At 45.6% G+C, this 26,509-nt stretch overlaps 1 protein-coding gene across 2 annotated transcripts in view; it reads right to left on the bottom strand.

Moving 5' to 3' along the window:
- The window catches only part of WASF3 (WASP family member 3), a 92,424-nt gene that overhangs the window by 24,016 nt on the left and 41,899 nt on the right, over positions 1-26,509 (bottom strand). For both annotated transcript variants that reach the window (XM_082601910.1, XM_082601911.1), the window contains exon 3: positions 15,832-15,974. In XM_082601910.1, coding sequence (XP_082458036.1) covers positions 15,832-15,964 — 133 coding nt within the window. In that variant the 5' untranslated portion in view covers positions 15,965-15,974. The remainder of the gene's footprint in view (positions 1-15,831; positions 15,975-26,509) is intronic.

Raw genomic sequence — 26,509 nt, 5'->3', positions numbered from 1 at the left:
ATTCTAATAGGTGTGTAGTGATATCTCGTTTTAATTTGCACTTCCCCGATGACATATGATGTGGAGCATCTTTTCATGTGCTTGTTTGCCATCTGTACATCTTCTCTGGTGAGGGGTCTGTTCAATAAACAGTCTGCACACAAATTATATATGTTTTTAAATACTGTAACTAGACGTGGCATCCAGAGTTAATGTTTGTTTGCTGCCTTTTCAACTCTTTCCTGAGCGAGACTTGTGCATGTGATTACCTCATAACCATCTCCACATGGATGTCCTGTAAGAATCTCAAAGCCAGTACAAGTTCTCATAGGAACTCATGTTCACCTTAACTCAAACGTGCATCCCCACGTGGAAAGGCACCAACCACCCCAAAAGAAGCCCAAGCGAGAACAGAGTCCCCCGTGACGGCTCCCTCCCTGCAGGGCCACTGACACCAAACCTCGGCCCCTTACGCCCCCCAACCCCTCGGGGGCCCCCCAACCCCTCGGCTCTGGCCCTCCTTGTCTCTCGCCCGAATTACATCAACAGCTTTGTTCCTCTGCCTCCAGACTGACCTTCCACCCTCAAATCCCTGCAGCACGCTGCGGCTGCGCCGAGCCTGCACGGCTCCCAGCAGCCTAGCGCCACCCCTGAGGCTCTCAGCAGGACGCGGGGGGCCCTGTGCACCTCAGCTCTGCCCCTCTTCTGGGCTCCAGAAGGACGCACTGCCAAAACCCGCCCCACGGGCTCACAGGCCCTGCTAGTCCTCCTCAGGTTCGAATCCGTGCAGTCACCTCGCTCAGAAGACGCTGAAGGCCACTTACGGCTCAGAAGGTTCTACGTGGCCCGGCTCACCTGCCTTGCTGGCCCATCCCCTGCTTCCCTCTCCCTCCCACGTCCCACGAGGACCACACCGGCCCCTGCTGATGCTCAGCTGCGCCGGCCACGCCCGCTCCTTCTCAGGCTCACACCTCCTGTCCCTCCTGCCTGGGCCACTGCGGCCATCCAGGTCTCGACCCAAGGTCACCTTCCAAGGGAGGCCTTCTCCAGCGACTACAGCTAAACGGCCATCGCCTCCTGCCCACACTCACAGACGTAAACAAACACACACGCAGCCCGTCCCTGCCGTGCTATATTTTTCTCCCGAGCACTTACCACCACGTAGTAAGTTACACACCCGTACTTATTCATCCTGTTTCCTGCCTGGCTCCTGCCACTAGGACATACGATCCAGGAGAGGAGATCTCTCCTCGGTCTGTGTGCTGCTGTTTCAGTCGCCAAGGTCTAAGGCATGCCTGGCTCATCATAGGTGCTCAAAAAGAGTTTTGAATGAAAGAATAAAAATGCATACACTTAAAATCAATCCTTCAAGATGCAGACTGGGGTCTGTGAGATCAGAGACCCCTCTCTGTGGTCTCAAATACAGTAAGTCCGCTACATACGAACCTTCAAGTTGCAAACCTTCAAAGATCCGAACATGCGTTCCCAGGTCCAGTCACGTAAGTTAGTTCACGTGTCTGGTGTACACTGTCACATGCGTGCGTCCTTTCCAAGTGGTTGTGCTTCTGTGTACTTTACTGTGCAGTACTGTATAGAGTACAGTAGTCCAGTATCTTTATTTCAAGCCCAGGATGTCCAGAACCAAGTGTAAAAGCAGCAATGATGTGGCTGGTACTACTGTACTTTTCAAGGTACTGTACTGTAAGATTAAAAATGTTTTATTTTTTGTGTTTGTTTTTTATGCATTATTCGTGTGAAAAGCATTATAGGGCTTCCCTGGTGACGCAGTGGTTGAGAGTCCGCCTGCCGATGCAGGGGACGTGGGTTCGTGCCCCAGTCCGGGAGGATCCCACATGCCGCGGAGCGGCTGGGCCCGTGAGCCATGGCCACTGGGCCTGCGCGTCCGGAGCCTGTGCTCCGCAACGGGAGAGGCCACGGCAGTGAGAGGCCCGCGTACCGAAAAAATAAACCTATTACAGTACAGCACTATAGCCAACTGTGTTAGCTGGGTCCCTAGGCTTTGTTGGCCTTATGAGCAAACTGGACTTACGAACACACTCTCAGAACAGGACCTGTTCACATGTCAGGGACTCACTGTACCCACAGGACGCCTCCGTCACAGGACGCATCACGTGCCCCTGTTCTTGTCTTTGTTGACGGACGCTCTTCAACGGTGTGAGCCGAGCCTTATCTGCATTGCTTCTCTGCACTGTCCGTGCTGAGCCCGGGCTCAGCATCTCTTGAATAAAAACACATAACCTGTGCCAGTGTTTCCTTGTTAACAGGGACACGGCCAACAAAGGCTCCCTGCTCATGTAAGTTTGGGAAATGCTGGACTAGAAGGATTAAACATGTATCTATGCCTCAGGGCATCTTAAAATCTTTAATACACTCGTGTGTGTTGGGATTCTGCAGAAGCCCCTAGCACACCTCGTTTTCAAACTGACTGGGCCTGGAAACACCGGTAACACCTTTCAGAAATACTCTTTTCTGAAGCCCATTTGGGAAAATGCCTGCCCGTTCACCGGGATGACCTGTAGACAAAGCACCGTGTTCCGAATGCTTTAGATCCAGGTCTAGTGGCTGTTTATTTAGAACGTCAGACACAGTCCAAGTGGAACCAACTAATTTTTGTTTTTCTACTTGCCCATTCATGGTTAGAAAACAAAAGATTCCAGTGCAACTCCAGAAGAACCCTTTTCCCTTCAAGTCGGCAGAAATCTAATTAATAGGGACAGCATATACCAGCAGGAGCACAGGCGTACACAGCACAATCCCTGCAGGAGAGGCAGCAGCGTTCTCAAAGCACAGCAAGCACTGCCGAGCAGCGCACTCTGCTAGACGCTAAGGAAGCTGAAAAGGGTCAGTAACACGGGCCCCTCACCTTCGATGCTTAACGCACTTGAAACAAACATGCAGCTGCTACTATACTCCCATTGGAAGTTCTCAATTTATAAAAAGAAACAGAAATTGAAGACTTGCATACTTAATCTTTTCCAGCTGCTGGAAGCTGACAAGCGACTAAAGAGAAGGAAATGGAAGAACTATATTTTCCGATGAACAAGAATAAAGTGTTGCAATTACAGCGTGCGTTTTTGCAAACGGCAACTTATTCGAAAAGCTTAATTGTACTCACTCTTCCAGTGGCAAGTCCAATAATAGCTAAACTAAAATAATTCTGACTTGAATTGAAGACCACACAGAGGTAAGCACCATCTATTCATTCTTGACTGACAAAGACTCCATTTACAGACTTATGAGCACCACCGTGAGCTTATGTCCAAGTGTGTCAGGTCGCGAAGTGTGCCTCCCAACTGCCAAAGCATCAAAATTATGTGCGGATTTTCCGTTGTACTTAGGATTGTCGGGAAACAATCAGTGTGTCTGTGAGAGTCCTTTCGGAAGAACAAGGAACCAGTCATAACGAGGTCCTTCAGAAATTTTAATCCGTACACCTAGCACCTTGATCTTGGGTTCGTCACGATTTTGGCTTTCCGTTTTCCACTAAAAGGAACGAGGCTCCTTGAAAAAATGACTGGTTCTAGGGATGAGGGTGGAAAAGTACAAGATATGCTTAGAATATCTTGGTGTGCTTTTCAAAAAAAGTAAAGAAGTATTCAGAGAGTGGTGGGGACATGTCAAAAGGACACAGGAGCCAGCATGAAAGGGTCCCCCTGGCCAAGTCTGGGAAAATGTGAGCACTAAGACAAATAACCAAGATGATGACTTATAATCCAATGGAATAAGAGTCCATGAGTCCATACTGTTGTAAATAAACGAATGAATGAATGAATAACAGGGAAAGAAGTGAAAGCACTTACATCAGAATTCCAACTAATAAAATGCAGAAGAAATTAGGGAATGACAAAAATCACCATTCTGTAACCACCCCAATAATAAGTGCTTTGGCCAAGAATCATCCATGGATGCTAAGACTGCTGGGTAGAACTGGGATAGAACATAGTCTCAAAGCGTCTCCCCATAAGATACTTACTAATTACACAGGGGATAAAACTTTACAGTAGAGAAACCCACAGACAAAACGTTAACCAAGCAATCAGAGTTCACAGGGGCAGTTACGGGACAAGCCAGTAACGTGTGCTTCCAGGTAAAATGCCCTGAGTAGGAGGTGTCAACCCTCTGTGACAGTCCTGAGAACATCTTAAATCTAGTCATGAGGGAGCATCAGAAGATACAGACCAAGGAATGGTCCATAAAACCATGGCTGGTTCCCCTTAAAATGTCAAGATGTCAAGTCATAAAAGTCAAGACAGACTCAGGAACTGCTCCAGATTAAAGGAGAAAGATAGAAATAGATATGTGTTTGTATGTATAAGAACTCTGTATGTATGTGTATGCATGTATGTACACACAGAGACAGAGGAGGGGACACAGGAGGAGAAAGCAGGGCAGGAGGAAAAGAGAGGAATTTCTGAGAAAAAGAAAAGATGAGGTAAAATAATACATGGGTGAAAGTTTGAGAATTCTTCGTACTCTTTTTGACCTTTTTGTAAGTCTGAAATCATTTCAAAATTAAAAATTAAAAAATAAATTTATTACAGTGTCTGTAATAAAGTCCAACTGCTTCTGAATTCCATAAAATAATGTCATAATTATTGGGCCCTAAGTTATTTTTTTTCCTTTCTAAAGTTTCACTTTTTTCCTACTACGAAAGTAATCCATGCTTACAAGAAATGTAGAAAATATGGAAATGTAAACAATAGGAAAAACGGCCCAAAGTCCAATCTAAGACAACAACGGCTAACACTCATTTCTTTTGTGTTTGTTGTATTTATAAGTATGTATAAAAGTTAAAAAAAAACATAGTATACAGCGTGATTCTTTGAAATGTCTTTGTGGGTATATAAAAGCAACACAAGCTCATGGTAGAAAATTTGCAAAACTCAGAACAATAAAAAGTAAAAAATGTCACGCAGAGTTAACTACAGTGAACTTTTTTGTATACTTGTTTACAATACTCTTTCTAAGCATTTTATAAGAACTAAGATAACAGATGTTGATTGTTACGCATTTTCAGCTTATTCAGCAAATATGTATCAAACGCCCACTGTGTACCAGGCGCTATGCTAGTCACTTGAAGAAATACAGCAATGAACACAGCTTTTATTATATACAGACAATACCACACAGACAATAAATAAACAGACAATCCATCACATGACAAGTGGTATGAAGAAAACAAAACTGCAAGAGAATATGGTAGGAAGTGGGTGACACTCAGGTGGTCACAAAAGGCCTCTCTGAGAAGGTAACCTTTGAGCGGACGGTGGCTGGAGGTGAGGGGGCACCTTCCAGGCAGAGACAGGCTGCGGGTGAGGACAGCGTCAGGGAGGGGGCGAGCGGCGGAGGAGGACGGAGACAGGGATGTCCCTGCCTTGCGGTGGGGGGACCCGAGTGGGGCGGGCAGGTCCCACAGGGCCCCCGTACAGCAGGGCTGGGGCAGCTGGGACCAGAACCGCGGCAGCAGAGGTGGGAGCGGGTGTGCGGATTCAGCACACATTGTGAGGATGCAGGAGGAGAGAAGGGAAAGACCACGGCAGCTGGAAGAGCAGCGCCGCCACCTGCTAGGCGTGTGGCCTGATGCCTGAGCACCGTTCCGTGGGGGGGAAGAGAGAAGAAAATCCTTATTTCGGTTTCATCACGCTGCACGTGAGATGCTTCCGTAAGCAGCTGTACACACAAGCCTGAGGTCTGGGGAGAGGTCGTACGTTTGGAAGCCGTCAGCGTGAAGGTGGTATTCGGGCCACGGCGGATGCGGTGGCCTGGGGACCGGGAGCAGGGGAGGGCTTGTGGCCACACCCTGGGGCCCCACGGAAGGAGACGAACACAGAAGAGCTCGTGAGGCGAGAGACACCCTGAGGGTAATGGCCCGAGGCACGTAAGGAAGCCCTGCAGGACGGGGAGGGAGTTATCAGGGGTCGAACGGTGCTCAGGCATCAGGCCACACGCCTGAGACGGAGCACTGGACTTAGCAACGTGGGCGTCACTGTGGGTGACACTGACAAGCACAGTCTCGGGAAAAGATGCAACAGAACTTCAGTGGGGACAAGAGACAAGGAGGCGGGTAAAGGCAGGAGTGGTTCTTCCAAGGAAGCTTGCTGCGAAGGGAGCAAGAAGTGGGGCGACGGGGAGAGGATGACCTGAGGGTGATGTCTCAGTATGTTAACGTCCCGTAGGCATGATGCGGACGGCGTGGGGTGGAGGACACGGGAAAGACGGGGCTTAACCCAGTCCTGGAGTGGGTCCTGGGGCCAGCACTGTAGAGCAGGGTGGGCAGGGCGCTGGTGCACAGGCAGTCCAGAGGGCTGGTCCGGCAGGAGGCGGGTGTTTGTTTCCCCCCTGAATGCTCTTATTTTCCCAGTGAAATAAGCAAACCACCAGCTCAGAGTTTGGGGTGGAAAGAGAAGATGTGAAACGGGCATCTCCAGGCGGGGAAAACTAATTAGCGAAGGAATTACAGCAGGACTGCCGAGCAACCCTGAATGCTCACCTGAGGAATGCTCGTGATTTTACATCTCTCTTCTTTTCTGATATAAGCATTTAAAGGTACAAATTTCCCCCTAAGCACCTCTTTACGTCAATCCCACAAATACATTGGTGATTTTGTGTGTTCATTACCCACACAGTTAGAGACAGTTTGCAATTTCCTTTTTGATTTCTTCTTTAACCCAAGGAGTTATTTTAGAAGCTATTGCTTGATTTTCCAATATGTGAGAATTATCTAAAAAGGTTATTATAATTATTTTCTCATTAACACCATACTCTTTATGGTATTAATCTTTTCAAATGTATTATTTTCTGGCTAAGCGTATGTCCCATCTTGAGGAACATTCCATGTGAACTGAACATTAGAAGAATGTGTATTCTGCAGGTGGGAGTTTAGTGTGCTGTAAAGGTCAATTAGGTCAGATTGGCTGGGAGTGTTGTTCAAAACTTCTATATCCTGGTAAGTTGTGATTCTCAGAATCTGTCTGTCTTCCCAAATTATGGGGCCGCAGTTTGTCCTGTGACCTCAGTTCTCTGATGGATCTAAGAGAAGCTGGTGGATTTCGGTCTGTTGAGCTCTTTTCCTGTTATGCAGGCGGGAGTGGCTTCTAAGTTCCTGAAGCGTCGGGCTGGAGTCATCTGTGGATCCTGTTTCTACTAACTTCTCTTTCTCTCAATTATGAGTCGTGCTTTTCTCCTTCCCCATGTGTCTCCTATTTTAATTTTTTGCTGGACAACGTGTGTAAAAGACTAGTCAAGAATGAAGTAGACAGGGCTTCCCTGGTGGCGCAGTGGTTGAGAGTCCGCCTGCCGATGCAGGGGACGCGGGTTCGTGCCCTGGTCCGGGAAGATCCCACATGCTGCGGAGCGGCTGGGCCCGTGAGCCATGGCCACTGAGCCTGCACGTCCGGAGCCTGTGCTCCGCAAAGGGAGAGGCCACAGCGGTGAGAGGCCCGCATACCACAAAAAAAAAAAAAAAAAAGAATGAAGTAGACAATGTTTACTCCTATGAAAGGTGCGACGTCAAGGAGGAACACGACTGAACTCAGGACGCTGGTAATCACAATTGTGGACCCGAGAGGAGAGTGATCATGGTTAGGACAACTTTAGAAAACAACATTAAAATCCTTGAAAATCTTCCCTCTAAGTTTTTAGATGATAATAACAGTGCAAATCACAACCATCAGAAAGACACCTGTAAGTCACTGAAGACACGTTACCATAAGCCTACGAACTCATGAAATGGGAAGAACACCGATGACAAAAGCAGGGAGGTTTGACGGCAGGCGTGACTGAACATTGGGACGTGGCCCGCGCTCCACCTGTGCTCTGGACAATTAGTCTACACTTAAACCCAGCCAGGTCGCAGCCCGTCCAGGGCAAGGAGAAGTGAGAAATGGCCCCCTCGTCATTTCTTCTGGTAAGGAAGTGTTTCCGATGTTCCAGGTGGGGCGGTAAGTGCTCGGATTCCCAACAGTCCTGCCTTTGTGGGGGACTCTTATTACACTCACCTCCAGTTCTACGGCTGACGGAGTTGTGCCTTATACTTTCCTAAGTACACATTTCTCTTACCTCTCTTCACTGGCTTCCTATTTTTATCCGCAAGTATTGCAAACACTTATCTCAGACTGAAGCAGTAAACTTTGAAAAATTCGTGCTGTTTCTTCCAGTCAACTCTGTCCACTACATCCATACGTTTTCTCTTAAAGTACCTCAACCCAGCCTTAACCTGCATGGAAATGAACTTATGATCTATTTCTTGCATATACTGTGTCTACATCTTCCCTTTCACTTCAAAGATCCCATTTGGCTAAAAACATCCAAGAAATCTATTCAGTGCATGCCTTCAAAATACTTAAATCTCTATTCTGACTAGAACTGCACTTGGTATAATCAATTAATACAACCCTGAATTTCAGATCCAATTACATAGAGCAGATGTATTACACTGCAAGCCCTCAAGGAAGCATTTTTGTGACGATTTGGCATTTGGTTTGATACGAGACATAATACATACCGTAAGGAGTAGCAATAAAAATAATAATCACTAATTAAAATCTGAGAAGAAAACAATTTCTTTCTCATTTATACAAGTACTCAATGTAGAAATTAATAGAAAATAGATTTTGTAATAACTTTTTTTCAGAGACTCACGTTTAAAATTAATGGAGTCTCAAAATTTTATACCATTTGTAAGAACGATCTTAGCTCTTTGTGAGAAAGTCTGATAACCTATAAGAGTAAGAAATCTTAAAAAAAAAAAAGGTGCCAAAAAAGACGAGCAAGGTATGTACCAGTTTTATACAAGAATTATGACAGTGACTCCCTGACAAAGAAACATACGGTTATGTCCAACAGCAAGATAATGGTTAATGATACTGTATCAATATAACACAGTAATCTCTAGCTATTAAAAATGTCTTAGAAGAATCAACAAAGATGTTTACTATATACAACTGAGTATAGGCTACAAAACCGTATGTATGAGGTATCACTTTTATAATGATATATACAAAGCATTTTCAATGATTTCCCCTGATTAATAAAAAAATTTGTAATTTTTTTCCTTTGTGTTGTCCTGTGCTAAGTTCTCTATATGACCTTATTAGTACCATCAAATATAACCAAAAACTTTGGGGCAGGTGAGGCACCTAAGGTCTAACTCCTTTCCTTGTGACATACTCTTAAGAAAGGAAAAGGAAGACAGCTATAATCACAGAACGAGGTGAAAGAAGTGGAAACCAGCCTGGGAGGTATTGAAATGGATTTGCGTCATCCTTGTCACAAATGCCCTATTTCCTTTTAAAAGCAAATTATATTAAAATTACATTATAATATCAGTAGGAATTTGATTGCAAGACACTGTAATTTTAATTGAGCAACTAGCTGATAAGAACAAGAGCACTCAGATAATTAATCAAGGAAAATGATGAAAAAGCACTCCTGATTTAATGTTAATTGCTACCCTAAACTGTCATTATTTGAAGAAAAATATATCAATATTCCATTACTGGAAAACCAAGTGACACACTAATTTTTTTTCAATGAAGTAGTGTTGATTTACAGTATTATTTTAGCTTCAGGTATACAGTATAGTGATTCAGTATTTTTACAGATTATATACTCCACTAAAAGTTATTATAAGATAATGGCTGTAATTCCCTGTGCTGTACAATATATCCTTGTTGCTTACCTATTTTATACCTAGCAGTTTGTATCTCTTAATCCCATACCCCTATCTTGCCCCTCCCAGTGGTTACCCCACTGGTAACCACTAGCTTGTTTTCTATATCTGTGAGTTTCTGTTTTGCTAGATACGTTCATTTATTTTTTCGATTCCACATATAAGTGATATACAGTATCTTTTTCTGACTGACTTATTTCACTAAGTATAATATTCTCTAAGTCCATCCATATTGCTGCAAATAGCAGAATTTCATTCTTTTTTATGGCTGAGTAATATTCCACTGTACATATGTACCACATCTTCTTTATCCATTTCTCTGTCAATGGACATTTAGGTCGCTTCCATGTCTTGGCTGTAGTAAATAGTGCTGCTATGAACACTGGGGTGCATGTATGTTTTCATTTTTTCTGGATATAAACCCAGGAGTGGAAGCGCTGGGTCATATGGTAGTTCTATTTTTAGTTTTTTGAGGAACCTCCATAGTGTTTTCCATAGTGAATTCACCAATTTATTGATACATTCCCACCAACAGTGTACATATCCTCACTGACATTTGTTATTTGTAGACTTTTTTTTTTTTTTTTTTTTTTTTTTGCGGTATGTGGGCCTCTCACTGTTATGGCCTCTCCCGTTGTGGAGCACAGGCTCTGGACGTGCAGGCTCATCGGCCATGGCTCACGGGCCCAGCTGCTCCATGGCACATGGGATCTTCCCAGACCGGGGCATGAATCCGTGTCCCCTGCATCGGCAGGCGGACTCCCAACCACTGCGCCACCAGGGAAGCCCTATTTGTAGACTTTTTGATGATGGCCATTCTGATAAGTGTGAAGTGATATCCCATTGTTTTGATTTGCATTTCTCTAATAATTAGCAAAACTGGATATATCACCCTCCCAGACTTCAGACTATAGTACAAAGCTACAGTAATCAAAACTGCATGGTACCAGCACAAAAATAAACACATAGATCAATGGAACAGAATAAACAGCCCAGAAATAAACCCACACACTTATGGTCAGTTAATCTACAACAAAGGAGGCAAGAATATACAATGCAGAGAAGACAGTCTCTTCAACAAGTGGTGCTGGGAAAACTGGACGGCTGCATGTAAAAGAATGAGATTAGAACATTTCCTCACACCATATACAAAAATAAACTCAAAAATGGATTAAAAACCTAATTGTAAGATGTGAAACCATAAAACTCCTAGAAGAGAACATAGGCAGAACACTCTGACAGAAATCACAGCAATTTTTTTAATCTGTCTCCTAAGGCAAAAGAAACAAAACCAAAAATAAACAAATGGGTCCTAATTAAACTTAAAAGCCTTTGCACAGCAAAGGAAACCACTGACAAAATGAAGAGACAATCTATGGAGTGAGAGAAAATATTTACAAATGATATGACTGACAAGGGATTATTATCCAAAATACACAGACAGCTCGTACACTCAATATCAAAACAAACAACCAACCCAATCAAAAAATGGGCAGAAAACCTGAACAGACATTTTTCCATAAAAGACATACAGATGGCCAACAGGCCAAGTAACACACTATTAACCAAAACCACTTAAAAAGTGGCTTTCCTTCTCCCTCCCACTCCCCTCCCCACACCGTCACTCATATTAGAAGTTAGCAACACTCAAAGGAAAAAAATCTGAAAACTACTAAACACTAATTTTTTATTTTATTGGACAAAGCTCTGAAAGCTTTTGATACTTATTCTCTAATTATAAGGCTGTTCAAGTTACAAATTTCCTCTTCTTCATTTCTATGACTGTTCTTATACTCAATACCAATAAGCAGTATTTTTTCATTGAAAAGAAACAATTCCCTGAAAAGCCTGGGAAATATCTAATTCTGACAAAAATTTCTGGCCCTTTAAAGTCAAGGGTCTAGTTTGGATGTAGTGGGAGCACCGTAACTGGTAAAAACCTAAAGATTTCCCCAAAGTTACATAGAGTCACTGGGGCTTCAAAGGCCTATCTGGTACCAGGACCAGGTTCTCTTGTTTGATGTAAAGTTATTTAAACCCTCATGACCCTGAACTGTTCCCCCATAGATGTGATGAGAATCAGAATGATCTGGTGAATCGGGCCCTCAATTGCTAGTCTTCCTTTTTGGAAAAGACCAAAGAAATTCCTTCTGGCCCCTTGGTCTGTTCTTCCTTCCTTAGACCCACTAGAGAATTAGTCACTCTGGATTACGGCAGGAGGACAAGTCTCCCAGGACAAGTCTGCTGCTCAGGCAGGTACGACCACTCTAGGGTCAAGGCAAATCCCTAAAGTTCCCCTTGGGATTCCCCCAAGATGGCATTTGTAGACAAAGTCTAGCCTCCCTCTGTATCACTTACAGCAAGTTCAGATGACTGTACATCACCTGTCCTAATCTGGGGGTGGAGGCGCTGGGGGCAGGGTGGGCAGGACCCTATGAATGATGGTCAGAAACTCAAAGGAATAAAAAAATAGCCTCTGTTTTGACTTTATCTTGAAAATTAATCCTCAGTAACAGACGAATTTTAATATTACAGACTCATACTTTCCCTAAAACTTCACTTTAAAAATAACTGATGAATGATTAGAAAATTAGAAAACAGCACAAAAACTCTACTCAGTGCTCTGTGGTCACCTAAGTGGGAAGGAAATCCAAAAGGAGGGGATATATGTATATGTATGGCTGATTTACTTTGCTGTACAGCAGAAAGTAACACAGCATTGTAAAGCAATTATACACCAATAAAAATTTTAAAAATCTATTTATGCCCAGGAAAAAAAAAGAAAAAAACATTGTTTTATTGATTTATAAACATTCTTTTAAATTCTTATTTTCCTTAACAATTTTAGATGATAAAAATTTTTTTGCATATACCTTTTCTCATCTCCTATATTTCCACTCAGTGGGAAAAAAACCTACAAAAACTAAAGATTCACCCAAAATGTAGAGTCGCTCATCATGTGCGGGAGTTTATGGCAGGTCATAAGTGCATGTTGCCTATCGTACGACCATATTGACGTCAATTATATATGCTTTTGTAACTTCTAAGTAGGGACCCAGCTGACTTTATTTACTGTATGCTGCACCTACAGGGGCACCGAGTGAATAAACAGGAATAAATAAATCACTGGTTATCAGTAATTTGCTGCTCCACCACCAATTAACAACCATCCTCGTTTTCTGAAGTTGCACCCTTGGCTCTCGCGCCCCCGTCCTCCCTGGGCGGCGAGCACGGGGCACCTGGGCACCTGTGAGGGTCTGCCGTGAACCGGCCACGTGGCTCCTTGACCGGGCGCAGGGCCATCAGTGCAACCCTCCTGCCTCGCCGGCCCGGGGCCTCGCTCGTGCCCAGCGCCTGTTTCTCTCCCCGCGCCCTCCTGCCTTTCTTTGCCCGCTGGCTTCCTCTAGCTCCTTGCGGCCTCCCTCCATCCCCCACAATAACCATGCAGGCCTGCGATGGCCACCGGGACCTCTCGGTCCTGGGCCACACCCCAGCGGTAGATCCCACGATAAACGAGCACACGCGCTGTGTCTTAGTTCAAACTTCCCGACAGAACACGACTGGCCCAGACAGGCTTTTCGATCCAGACATGCAGCATCTGACTTCGTAGGTCACCCCAATCACAATCCCTGCAGTGATTCCTAGCATCTTCTGTTCAAGCTCCCCCAGTGATTCTAGCAGAGAATCAGGGCTGAAGCAGGCTGACTGGGGTGGACCGTGCTTGAGGCCAGGACCCATGCCTGGTCCACTCATGAGGCTAGAGCAGGATATGTGTACAAAACACCACCACAGGGCTTCCCTGGTGGCACAGTGGTTGAGAATCTGCCTGCTAATACAGGGGACACGGGTTCGAGCCCTGGTCTGGGAGGATCCCACATGCCGTGGAGCAACTAGGCCCGTGAGCCACAACTGCTGAGCCTGCACATCAGGAGCCTGTGCTCCACAAGGAGGCCGCGATAGTGAGAGGCCTGTGCACCGCGATGAAGAGTGGCCCCCGCTTGCCACAACTAGAGAAAGCCCTCGCACAGAAATGAAGACCCAACACAGCAAAAAATAAAATAAATAAATTAATAAACTCTTACCCCCAACATCTTCAAAAAAAAGAAATAGCAGAAAATTTCGAATTAGGCATGAGCATGAATTTAAAAAAAAAACATCACCACGGCCCCAGTGGGGCACTGTTTCCTACTGCTGCTGTAACAGATTTTCACAACTTTAGTGGATTAAAACAACACAAAATTACTATCTTACAGCTCTAGAGATCAGACGTGTGAAATGTTACCACGGGGCTGAAATCCAGGCGCTGGCAGAGCTCTGTTCCCTCTGGAGGCCCCAGGGGAAAGTCCAGCTCCCGGCCTTTTGCAATGTACAGAGGCCACCTGCACTCCTTGGCTCGTGGCCTCTTCTCCTGTCTTCGGAGCCAGCAACGGTTGATGGATCCTCCTCCCATCCTATCACTCTGACACTCCTTCGTCCCACTTACAGGACCCCCGGGATTACACAGGGCCCACCAGACAGCCCAGGATAACCTCCTTCTCGTGAGGTGAGCTGACGAGCAGCCTTAATCCTCCCCTTGCCCAGTCACACAGCACATCTGCGGGTTCCCAGGGTGAGGATGCAGACATCCTCCGAGGGGCTGTGATCATTCCCTACACACGGACTCTACAGAACAAAACGTACCCTGCGGGTAGTTGCACTTAGAAGAGACTGTGGCCAAGCAGGCACCTCTGATGTAACACTGTGCACGAGACGTGGTGTGATTATTAAACCCTTAACAGTTCATGTCGGTTTTCATCACTTAGACCTTATGCCAATAGACGTTTCAGCCATAAGAAAACAAGAGACTAAAAAAACATTCTTACGGAGATACATGAATGCACAGAGAAATACTTTCACCCTTCAATAATTTACAAGGTATCCTCCTGTAATTATATGAATTTATACATTTTACCAACAACCATTACCAAAAATCAATTATAATTAGTTCAGATTCCAGAAGAAATCTATTTTGAAGCACATTTTAAGCAATTTCCAAATTACTTTTGTTTAGCCAATGATTATAGACATAATATATCAAAAATATATCAATAATGATGTGCTACAATTCTTTTAAAGAAAAAAAAATACTCATCCATAGTGTTTCTTCTTCAAAACAAATAAAAGCACTTGAGTTATTTTTAAAACCACTCTCCCCTGCTTGATGCAGCCAGGATGTGAAATTTCATGGAGGATTTTCTTATTATTAACAGAGGTTCTGAAAATTTAACTGTGAAAACCTGTCATCCAAAATGCAGTGTGAACCATCTAAACCGAAAAGGAGTGGGACAAAGTGAGAAAATAAGATCACGACGTAAACATAAAAGTTAGGGAGAAAGACTGCAACTTCAAAAAGCTTTGAAGGAAACGCATTTTCATGCATATGTGAGTCTTAAGATATGGAATATTTCTTGCGTATTTCATATTAATGTTCAAAATTAGAGTAACAGGAAGTCCTCTCTTCCTTACGCTTGCGTTTGCTTCTATTTCTATAATCTGTGTATGTAATGTGTACATGGCACTGCATATGTGTAACCATCAACTCATCTGCTGACCTCAATTTGGAAGTCAATACCTGCATTTTAACCTTTAGTAGGTTAAAATCAGCAAGTCTCACTAGCTTGGGGCTTGATTCTTTGATTTATTTGGAACATTATTCAATCAACAAACATGTACTGAGCCTCTCTTCTAAAGCCGGGCATATCATAGGTGTGACCTAGTTTTCAATTCATTACACTGAAAAAAAATTAGTCCTGTCCAAGTTTAATGCATAATTCACGTTTTTTAATATGCCAATTATTTTACCCTCATTTTTAATTAGCTTTTAAAAATGAACACTACTTTAAATCTACACATTTGGTGGTACCTAGTAACTTGTGAACTGGTCAATGCTAACTTCATCACACGAAGCTGGTATCACCAGACCAGTGAGGGGGCCACAGCTGACTGCACGCTGGGAAATTCAAGAGGGAGGGTGGGCGGGAGGGAGGCTCTCTCCTTCAAAGCTGCAGCCTCTTCTCTGGACAATCACATAACTATTGAATCGAAATCAATTTGCTAAATTTGTTAAAATTAATATGTCACTGGTAATCAGAAGAAAGGAGACCCGAGACAAGAGCGCTCACTCAGACTGCTCAGCTGGCGTATGATGGCGGCCAGGGTGCTGTTGGTCACACACTCGAGTTCACTGGGGATGCCCTCGGGCAGGGCTCCCCGGCACAAGTGCCGGGGTTCGATGTTCCTCTTCACTAAAGGCATGGCTCACAATCTGAAAATTAAAAAAGACAGTTTTAAAAGCTCATATTCACATTTTAACAAGCCTAGAGTTTCAACTCCCGGGAAAACTGACTCTTTTCCAGGAATCTGCATTATCCTATCATTTCTATGTGAGAGAATCGGCTCAATAAGCAACAGATGTCGAATTACTTACATGAATGCCATAGATTTCAAAGATATATGGACAGCACAATCCTACTTTTGTAGAAAAAGGATGTACGCAAGATTTCCAGTTAAGCATTAGCGACTGAATACGTGCATTTTTACCTTTCCCCCACTCCGCTAAAATGACAAGAGAGAGGAAAGTCACAAGCCCACGCGTACTAAGAGAGGAAAGGACACAACAGCCCAGAACCATAGGCAGAGCTTACAGACTAGGACACGGGAAAGGCCGAACCTGGGCTGCAAAGGGTCACCGGACACTCGGGAAAGCCTTCGCCATCACCCTGGGAGTTCAAGCCACTTCTCTCCTCAAAAAGTACATTATACAGCCAAGGACATCTCAGCTTTTCGTGGAAGGAGGTATATAGAATTTCAAGCCTACCACGTATGCAGCAAATCTACTGCCCCCTACAGCAGGAGAAAACCCAATGACTGGGACACACTGCCACCCTGACAGGGTGACCACAAGGCCCAATTCACAGGAGCAGCAACCGAGAAGAGCCAAGGAGCCTGGTGGCGTCTGAGCAATGAAACCGGCCCCGCAGCCGCAATCTGGAATTCTTGTTACAGGAGACAAATAATACCTTGTTTAAGTCACTGTTGCTGGGTGTTCTGTTACTGAATTAAATTTATCCCCAACTGGCACCAGGGCTCACCTCAAGAACCCGGAACTAGCGAGGCACACGGTAAATCTTTCTTTCCTTCCTCCCTTCTCCGTTACCTCGGTTCACACATCCCATAAACACCTGCTGAGCACTGACCCGACACCGGGCAGTGTGCAAGGTGACGAGGACCCAGTGGTGAGTGAAACAGACAAGGCCCCACTCCCCCGTGGAAGTGAGACATCGGTCCAACCACCCAGGTCAGTGGACTCAAGTTATGAAACCCCCTGGGGGGCCCTAGGCAGCCTCTCTGTGGACGTGACTGCTGACCTGAAATCAGAAGGGTGGACAGGGTCTATCTCACAAGGGCTCTAGCAGAGGGCGAAAGTCAGGGGCAGCTGTAGAGGAAAAGCTCTGCTCAACTGGCCAGTGTTTTTATTGACTATTTCCGCCTCTTGCCCATTAAGGTGCTGGCTGAGCTCACCGACCACACCTTCCAACCCAAATACTACTTCATCCACCAACCTAGGTGCACAGCCTGTGGTACATCACTTCACCCCTCCATGCCTTCCTTTCCTCCCCACAACACGGGGATCACAACGGGACCTACCTCACGGAGTGAGGACTTCATGTGTTATTACACAAGAAACCACTTAGAACAGGGCCTGGCATGTAGGGACACTCAAACAATGTGACAGATTATATTAATTTTATTATATCTCATACATTGTTATGATGTTAATTCTTACTCTGATTCTAACAATAAAAAAGGAACAGTTCACTGGCTGAAAATAAGGCTGAACCACAGAAGACGGATAACAACATCTACATTAAAATCATGTCTAAGAACATATATACACTATCATGTATAAAACAGATAACTAATAAGAACCTGCTGCATAGCACAGGGAACTCTGCTTCACTTTGCTGTCCAGCAGGAACGAACACAACACTGTAAAGCAACCATGCCTCAACTGAAAAAAAACAAAGAAAGGAAGGTAGAACTGCACGTAACCGCAGTAGCCATGGATCCATCAAACACTGAGCGCCAACTGCGTACCGGCCCGATGCTGATGTCTAACACCTTCACAAGTTCAAGTGGGAGACTGAGAGGTACCAAAGGAGAAGAGACTGGAATTATCTAGAAACGGGAAGAAGTGAGGAGGAGCCCCTGACCCTTTCAACTGAAAACCTGCTGGGCCTCCTTCCGTGCAGACATTGCGGTGTCCACTGGGCAGGGTGGGTTTAACAGGCCTCAGGATGCTCTCACTGGCCTTCCAAGGCCATCCCATTCCCCACCCAAATCCAGAACATCAGACTGGGATGTCCCAAAGCCACATCACTGATGGGAGAATATCTGAGTCCTATTTAGGGGACTACTTTGGGGAAGTCGGGCAGCCAAAGGAACTGTTAGAGTCTGGTTCATCTCAGTGATGTTAGCCATACTTCTACATCCGTTCCTAAAACTGTTTTTCTTAAAGTATACATATGCTGACATTAGGAAGACATAGGCACTGTCTCCCACCCCATCCTTAAACATCTCGTGATTATTAAGAATAAGAAAGGGGGGCGTCCCTGGTGGCGCAGTGGTTGAGAGTCCACCTGCCGATGCAGGGGACACGGGTTCGTGCTCCGGTCCGGGAGGATCCCACATGCCGCGGAGCGGCTGGGCCCGTGAGGCATGTCCGCTGAGTCTGCGCGTCCAGAGCCTGTGCTCCGCAACGGGAGAGGCCACAACAATGAGAGGCCCGCGTACCACAAAAAAAATAAATTAATTTAAAAAAGAATAAGAAAGGGACCAGGTGGTGACGAGAGAATCTTTATATGCATAAAAATAAACTAAAAATTTCCCAGGGTGCCAGAAAAAAGAAATGATGTCAAAGAAGAGGTACACATCCAAGGAAAGCGTGTTAAACTATGAAAATTCTAGATATACTAGTCTCTAGTCAAAAGTGTAACTATGATTTACTATGAGGTGTCATTTCTTCCTGGGAGAATCAATTAGAGCAAGAGGCTGGTAACTAGTCATAATAAACTAGAAAATCTCATAAGGCAAAAAAGAAAAATCATTAACAAACTTAATAAAAGCATAAAGTATAGGAAAGAAAAATACTGAAAACCAATCAGCAGAGACTGGAGAACTAGAAGGAAATTAGGCAACAGCAACTACAATGCACAAAGAGAGGCAGAGAGAGCTGCAGGGCGGGGCGGGGGCACCGCTTCTACAGACGCAGGTGAGCAAGGGATGCGGAGGGGCCCGCGAGGCTCTGCACCCACCTGCTCAGAACGCCGCTCGGTGAGGACGGCCCGCACGTGAACGAGCTCTCGAATAAGTTCTCACGAGAGGGCTGTACAGGGGCTTGCGGTAAACATGAGCTCGGAGCCCGTGCTGTGTATATAACATTCTCTTCCACGTCCATTTGTATTTATTCAAGATGGAATGTCCCTCTTTCCCCGTATTTTTCGACCTCTGACAGCCCCAAAACTTGCCAGTCTGACACCCCCCGGCCCACCACCCATATTTCTTTGGGTCCACCGTCGTTCAGATACACAAAATCCTAACTATACACGCACCCCGCAGACGTCCCACCTGCACGTCCAAAGCAGGCCAAGCGGTCCGCACCTCCCCCTCCTTCCCTGACTCTCCGACATCAGATGTGCCATCACGTCGTCGTCCTGGCGTATCTGGGGCTAACACGCCGTTTCCCACAAGCCGCCCTGAAAACCACACCAGCCTCTTCGGAGCCCCCCACCTGCCGCCCCGCCCCCGCTGAAGTCCTTCACGTTTACACTTGAGACACCGCCTCTGGCATCGGTGAGCTGCCTGGAGGCTCTGTGTGTCCCTGACAGACTCGCTGAAGGTGCCCCGCCTGTGATGCTATCAGGGCACAAAAGAGAAAAGCTTAAGTCTCTACAGGGGCGTTAACCACATCTTGTCCTTTCTGGATTCTGATGCTTCGACACCGGAGCCCACGCTCAGCCTGCAGGGGCTGCCCCCCCCACCGCCCCGGGACTGGCCAAATCCTGAACTCGCCTTTCCCATCAAACCCACCAGTGCAGGGCCCTCGCCACCACCTCCGCTGCTCTCAGCAGGCCACCTTCCACCTGCCCTCATCACCCAGGCGCCAGACACCAGGGGTGACCTCACACCCCGGAGCCCCTGAGATTATTCAAATGAGCTGCTCCTAAGCCCGCTCACCCTGCCTCACCGGTGCCTCCGTGAAAATCCACAAGACAGGCTCCTTCCCCCAGATACCCCCTGCCTCTGCCTCCCGACGGCCCTGGTGCTTCCCCGTGTGGCCCCCTCCCCTGGGAGCTGGGAGGGACTCACTCTCTTGTCAGTGGCAGTTGTCTCTGGATCCACTGGCTTCACTGTACCTTGTGTCTCCTATTAATACACCATGTTCTAAACAGTGAGAGGTCTGAGAAGGAGTCAGAAAAGGCTGCGTGTCAGACGCTCACACAGCTCCCCACTTACTACCCCAAGCACCCCACAGAGCCGGTGTGCCTGCACTGGGCCAGCGCAGAGGGCGGCTCTCCCCCCAGGGCAGACCGTACACTGCCCAGATTTCAGGGCTGAGTCTATCGACTGTTCCCCACGAAGCCCTTCACAGCCCACACCATGGCTCGAGCATCCCAATGATGCCCATATACACACACACACACATGTATGTCTATCTGCCCCTCCCTGGGCACCTGACCTATTGTTGTTCAGTATTTCAGCTCTAATTAATCCCAGCCTTCACTTCTCACTGTCATCACACCTAGATGTGGGGTCCCCACACCGGTCTAAATACACAAGACGACAGAGAGAGGACATGCTGCCGTCTGTATAATTTCAGAAGAGTTGCATTTCACAGCTCCTTTTGAAAGTTCTAATCACCCAGCAATGACTTTCATGGCTTTCCTGTCAGTGTGAAGTACTCTAACAGATGTATTTTTTCCCAGACAGCCGTTATCTGACACGAATCCAGTTTTGAATAAATGGAAGAGCAAAGAAGAGGTAAAGGAGAAAATGTTGAGTCAATGGATTCTCTTTTAAACGCTTTGCAATTACAGAAACAGACATGTAATGAGCGAATCCAACCAGTCACCAGCAAACAACTTCCATGTGCTTCACCATCCCATCCCTGGAACGTCCCAACCATTCTTCAAAGCCGCCCTACGTGCTAAGAAAAAAAACCTAACACTGCTAATCAAATGCTTAAGGACTATTCAAGGTAGCATAAGGTTTACTGTTAAGCCTGCAGTTTGTCCAACTTTTCTAGGAAGTGTCTCCGTTTACAGACACACCCTGGTTCACGCAACTGTCAACTAGATTCCAGGCACGATGGAAACCAGGCCAGGGCCCCTCCCCCGGAACCAGGAAGTGGGACCACCATGTCCAGATTAGTCGCTGCTCTTTGGAGCAGCGGAGATGGAGAACTCTTCACCACTTGAGAGGGAGGCTGACGGTCAGTCAGCAGCAAGGAATGAGAATGGGGCCGCTGAGAGGAATCAGCAAAGACCAGACGGCGACGGGGCTCCTGCAGACCTCAGCCCACCAGGACGGAATCTTCTCCTACGCCCCCACCCCGGGGTCGGACGTGCATCACGCAGGATGGCTCATCCAGCCTCCTCTCCTCTTTTCACACAGGCACATCCCCCGTCAAACTTCTGCAGGTGGGATCCCATAAGGACACAGAATAATACAAGTGGACATTAGACGTTGATTTTTGCATCACCTTTTCAAAATAACCCCGAGTCAGTGTGTACTAATTACACCTTCCGTGGCTTCCTTACAGGCTGTATGGAGGCTCACGTGAAAATGTGTGCTGGGCAACAAAATGTAAGATACTAATGATCTTATTACTTTAATATTAATATCACATTCATTACTAAAATAAGATACTTAATATTTCCCATCTAATAAGATACTTAATATTTCCCATCTAATTCTACTTATTGTACAATTAACCTAAACCTGAATTTTTCCTGTACTTTTACTCATTATGCAACTATATGTCTGCAAACTGGCATTTAACTTCTCCAAGTAGTACTCTTGTAATTAAAGTCAAAGGATTAAAGAATTTTAGAATCATGTCAATGTGCTTTCTACTTTCACTCAAACTTCCCTATCTTCCAATAACTTATTTACCCTCTTTTTAAAATTCCATATACTGAAACTCTTCAGTTCTCCTACAGCATGATTAATTGGAATGCTTATTTTTTCTTAAAAAAAATTATAGAAGCAATTCCACAGATGTTTAAAATAGTATGAAGTTCTCAGAATGTCCCTTTCCACGGCCATTCCTGTCCACGTGAACCATCTGGAAGATCTCTTTCGGGCAAGCAGTCGACTTCGTAATACAGACACAATGAGTGGATTTTTCCAGATATCCTACTGCTGGTGGTTTTCATTGTGTTCAGAGGACATGCTTTGTCTGACTTTAACTCCCTTAAATTTGCTGAGATTTGTTTTATGGCCCAGAAACGCACGATTGTGATCATTCCCCAGTTTATATTGCGATTGTAGAAAGGGTTGATTGGATGCAGAGTGTCACTTAAAGAAACTGCACTAAGTCCTTATTACATATTTAATACTATATTACTGATGGCCCTGGTTGAGTGTACAAAACTGACAAAACTGTGATGCATTTCTGTCTCCACCCTGCAGCCATAAGGACTTCCTGAGTCTGGAGAACACGCACAGCTCAGAGAACCTGACAGCGTTAATGATCCTTTCTCTTCTGCTCCGGATGTGCTGGTAACCTCTGCTCTGACGGCCACATGCCTGGCAGTTACAGCGCAGCACGTAGAAGAGGAAATTACAGGCCCAGACTCTCCTGCACACAGCAGACTACACGTGTGCCTACTGCACATGTCCGGAGTTTTAATCACACTGACTTGTATGTAGGAGCTGTGTCCTCAGAAAAAACGTGATCCCAGCACATGTGGCCCCATCCCTGCGCCCGCACAGAGCCGGGCCTCTGATGCCCACCATGCTTCCCGCTGCGCCCCTCTGACTGTGAGGGGCAAGCACCGTGTCTGCTCCTCCCTGGCTTTACGGGACCCCGCTTGCCTGCCGACGTTCCCCGGAAGATACCCCCAAGGCCGTCACATTCCCGCAGCCAGAGGAAGAGCCTGGGCTTCCTCCACGCCCACCCTGTCCTGTGATCTTCTAGAACGACACTGCCTCACCTCTTTTACGTAAGCTTCAGGGGAAAGTCGTGATGAAGTCGGGGGGCGAAGTGGGGGAAAGACTGCATAAGTGTAACAGTCGTGTTTCACTGGGATAAATGTCTAGGCTTTGTTACTGGAACACGGTCTGTAGGCTTCTGCGTGATGAGGGACAGAAAGGCACAGAGGAACTGGAGGACGTGGGCTCCAGGCCCAGCTCTGCCACTGGCTCTGCGTGACCCCGTGCAGGTTTCTTAACCAAGGTGGGCCTCAGTTTCCTCCTCCGAAAAAAGATTTGCGCTCACAGGGCCCCCGAGCTCTGGTGTGCTTTCCTTCCTTCCAGTTAGATATTCAGCTGGCTTCCAGAAATATCCATATTGGATTCGCCTGTGCTCCAAACACCTCGTGGATTTTTATTATACTTTAGCCAACGGAAACACAAAGAATAAACATCGAAAATAAGACAGGGCTTCCCTGGTGGCGCAGTGGTTGAGAGTCCGCCTGCCGATGCAGGGGACACGGGTTCGTGCCCCGGCCCGGGAAGATCCCACATGCCGCGGAGCGGCTGGGCCCGTGAGCCATGGCCGCTGAGCCTGCGTGTCCAGAGCCTGTGCTCCGCAACGGGAGAGGCCACAGCAGTGAGAGGCCTGCGTACCGCAAAAAAAAAAAAAAAAAAAGACAAAATCCCTTTCCTCGAGGAGTAATGGTTCAGTGAGAGAGGCAGGCATATCAATAAAGTTACAATCCAGGGTGACAAGCACTAGTTTAAGGTATTTCTCATACCTGGGAAATTAAAACACAACTGGAAAGACTTCACTGGGGGGTGGGGAGCTCACACCGCTTCACCGGCCCTGCAGTGCAGGCTCGGCGCACGGAGGCTACTCTGGAAACATCAGGCAGTGGAGGAATGCAGTTCATTCCCAAGGGTTGGAAAGTATCATCTCGGTTTTGCTCAACAGCCTCAACAAGTAAATAATAAGTACCCCAGGGGAAAAAAGCAGATTTATGTCTATGGAATAACATAGTGATATGAAACCCCTGTCAAGTGCTTATTTTTGGAGGACGCTCAGAGATAAGAAATGGTCGCTTGTCTTTTATGGGCTTCAAAACATCCCCTGGACATTTTTTCAGGTGGACGCTAACATCTGGTTCTAACTGAAAAGGCAGAGAGTAGAGGTTGAGGCTGAGCTTCCTCTGCACCAGCGTGTTCACCACTGGCTCCTGTCTTGTCGTCTGTCTGCTGTCGAAAGAAACCTCAAGGCCAGAAAAAGTGAAGAAAATAACCTACCACGAGTGGGATATGGAGAAGCAAGTGGTGAACAGCATCCAGTAAGTGAAGAACAATCCATGGTCTCTGCCCCGCCCTCCTCTCCTGGGCATCACGGGGGTGGCCATGGGGCTCAAGGAAGCTTCTCTTCTAGAACCTTCCACCAGTTATCTGGGTATCTATATTTAAATTGACTTTTAAGCTCTGTTATGTCCTTCTTTAGTTTGGATTGTTGTTTTTTTTTTTAATTTAAAGTGATGAAACAGAATTATTTTTAAGGCAGAACAAGAAAATTTTTAAACAAAATTTTCTCTGCCATTTGGCCACTACCCTCCCCCTTTAGTGTGCACTTTGCATCTGTATCACACATTATATTAACTGGATCCCCTTAAAGACACAGGAATGCCTGCTCACCCAAAAAAAGCAACTTCCTACTGGTGCCAGTGAGGCAATGGCTTAGGAATAACATTCCTTTCTCAATCCTGCAAGGGGTCACCATGACCCACTACTTGCCTTGTTGGGCTCACAAACTGTCAATATGTTCCTTTGACGTATGACTCTTTGTCTCAAAAACTTATATAACGTGTGCTTTGACCTCCAATGAGCAGAGTCCTCAGAGATTTCTAAAAGACTGCCTCCTGGGTTATAATCTTCAGGATGGCCTGAATAAAATTTTCTCTTTCTTTCTTAGATTGACTATTGATTAATTTTTCATCAACAAATTACTAAATTCCTTTTAGATGTAAAACGCTTTAAAAATATATTCATATTTTATTTCTAAGTCATTTTATAGTGTCTTGGTATCCATATAATCAGACACTCAGTACATTTGGGACTGTAGAATATACTTTATATTTGAGCCTACACCTGTTTTCTATTTCTCTGTTGCACATAAAAGTTTATTCTGATTCATGTTACTAATCCAGGAACCTCAGAGATGCTTTTACCAGGAACTGCTTTCCTTCCCTGTTTTGACCAGCCAGACAAAACCAGCTACTTAAATAAACTTTTTTAAAGATAAATGGAACCTAGGAGATCTAGACTGTAAAATAATCCCAGTCACTCCCAAAAGCTTCATTCTAGAGTAAAGGGGGGGAAATTGCTAATCAAATGGATGAAAGCGCAAATCACTTATTGAATGAAAGTCTTACATGCAAAACATACAAAGAACTCTCAAAACTCAATAATAAAACTATCCAATTAAAAACATGAGCAAAATATATGAACAGACACTCCACAGAAGACAGACAGATGGCAAATAAGCACCTCAAGGACAATTCACAGCATCAGTCATTACCCATGAAGGAGATGCAAATTAAAACCACAAGGCGATAGCACTGCACACCTATTAGAATGGCTGAAGGCAAAACCACTGACCACACCAAACATCGGTAAGAATGTAGAGAAACCGGAACTCTCTGCTGAAGGGAATGGAAAACAACCCAATCCCTTTGGAAAACAGTTCGGCAGTTTCTTAAAAAGTTAAATGCACACTTATCAGAACGACCCTAGGAACCATTCCACTCCTGGGAATTTACGCAGAAGAAATAAAAGCATATGCCCAGGGACTTCCCTGGTGGTACAGTGGTTAAGACTTGGAGCTCCCAATGCAGGGGGCCTGGGTTTGATCCCTGGTCAGGGAACTAGATCCCACAGGCATGCTGCAACTAAGGAGCCCGCCTGCCACAACTAAGACCCAGCATGACCAAATAAATAAATTAATTAAAAAAGAAAAAAAAGCACATGCCCACACAAAGACCTGTACGTGAATGTTCATACAGTTTGATCTGCAAAAGCCAAAAACAACCCCCAAAATAGAAACGACCCCAAAACCCATCAACAGGTGAGTGGATAAACAAACTGCACTTCTTTTTTTTTTTTTTTTTTTTTTTTGCGGTACGCGGTCCTCTCCCGTTGCGGAGCACAGGCTCCGGACGCGCAGGCTCAGCGGCCGTGGCTCACAGGCCCAGCCGCTCTGTGGCATGTGGGATCCTCCCGGACCGGGGCACGAACCCGTGTCCCCTGCATCGGCAGGCAGACTCTCAACCACTGCACCACCAGGGAAGCCCAACAAAATGCACTTCTTAGCAACAACATGGAATGAATTACTGATATGGGAAACAACAAGGATGAATCTCGGATGGCTATGCTGAACAAAGGCCAGACAATAAAAGAGTGCACACTGTAGGGGTCCTTCTATGTAACTATGATACTATGATTTATGATAACTAATACGTATTTGGTCTTCATCACCATTAATGGCACAGAACTCTTAAAACTCTTGGAATTTCCTAAGTGATAAGAGCTATAAAGGAGTCTTTTGACACAAACCAACCG

The sequence above is a fragment of the Mesoplodon mirus genome (genome assembly GCF_964341445.2).
Source record: "Mesoplodon mirus genome assembly, chromosome: 17".
In the NCBI taxonomy this organism is placed as follows: domain Eukaryota; kingdom Metazoa; phylum Chordata; class Mammalia; order Artiodactyla; family Ziphiidae; genus Mesoplodon; species Mesoplodon mirus.
Note: the sequence above shows the minus strand (reverse complement) of the source record. Positions and strands in the feature narration are given on the sequence as shown.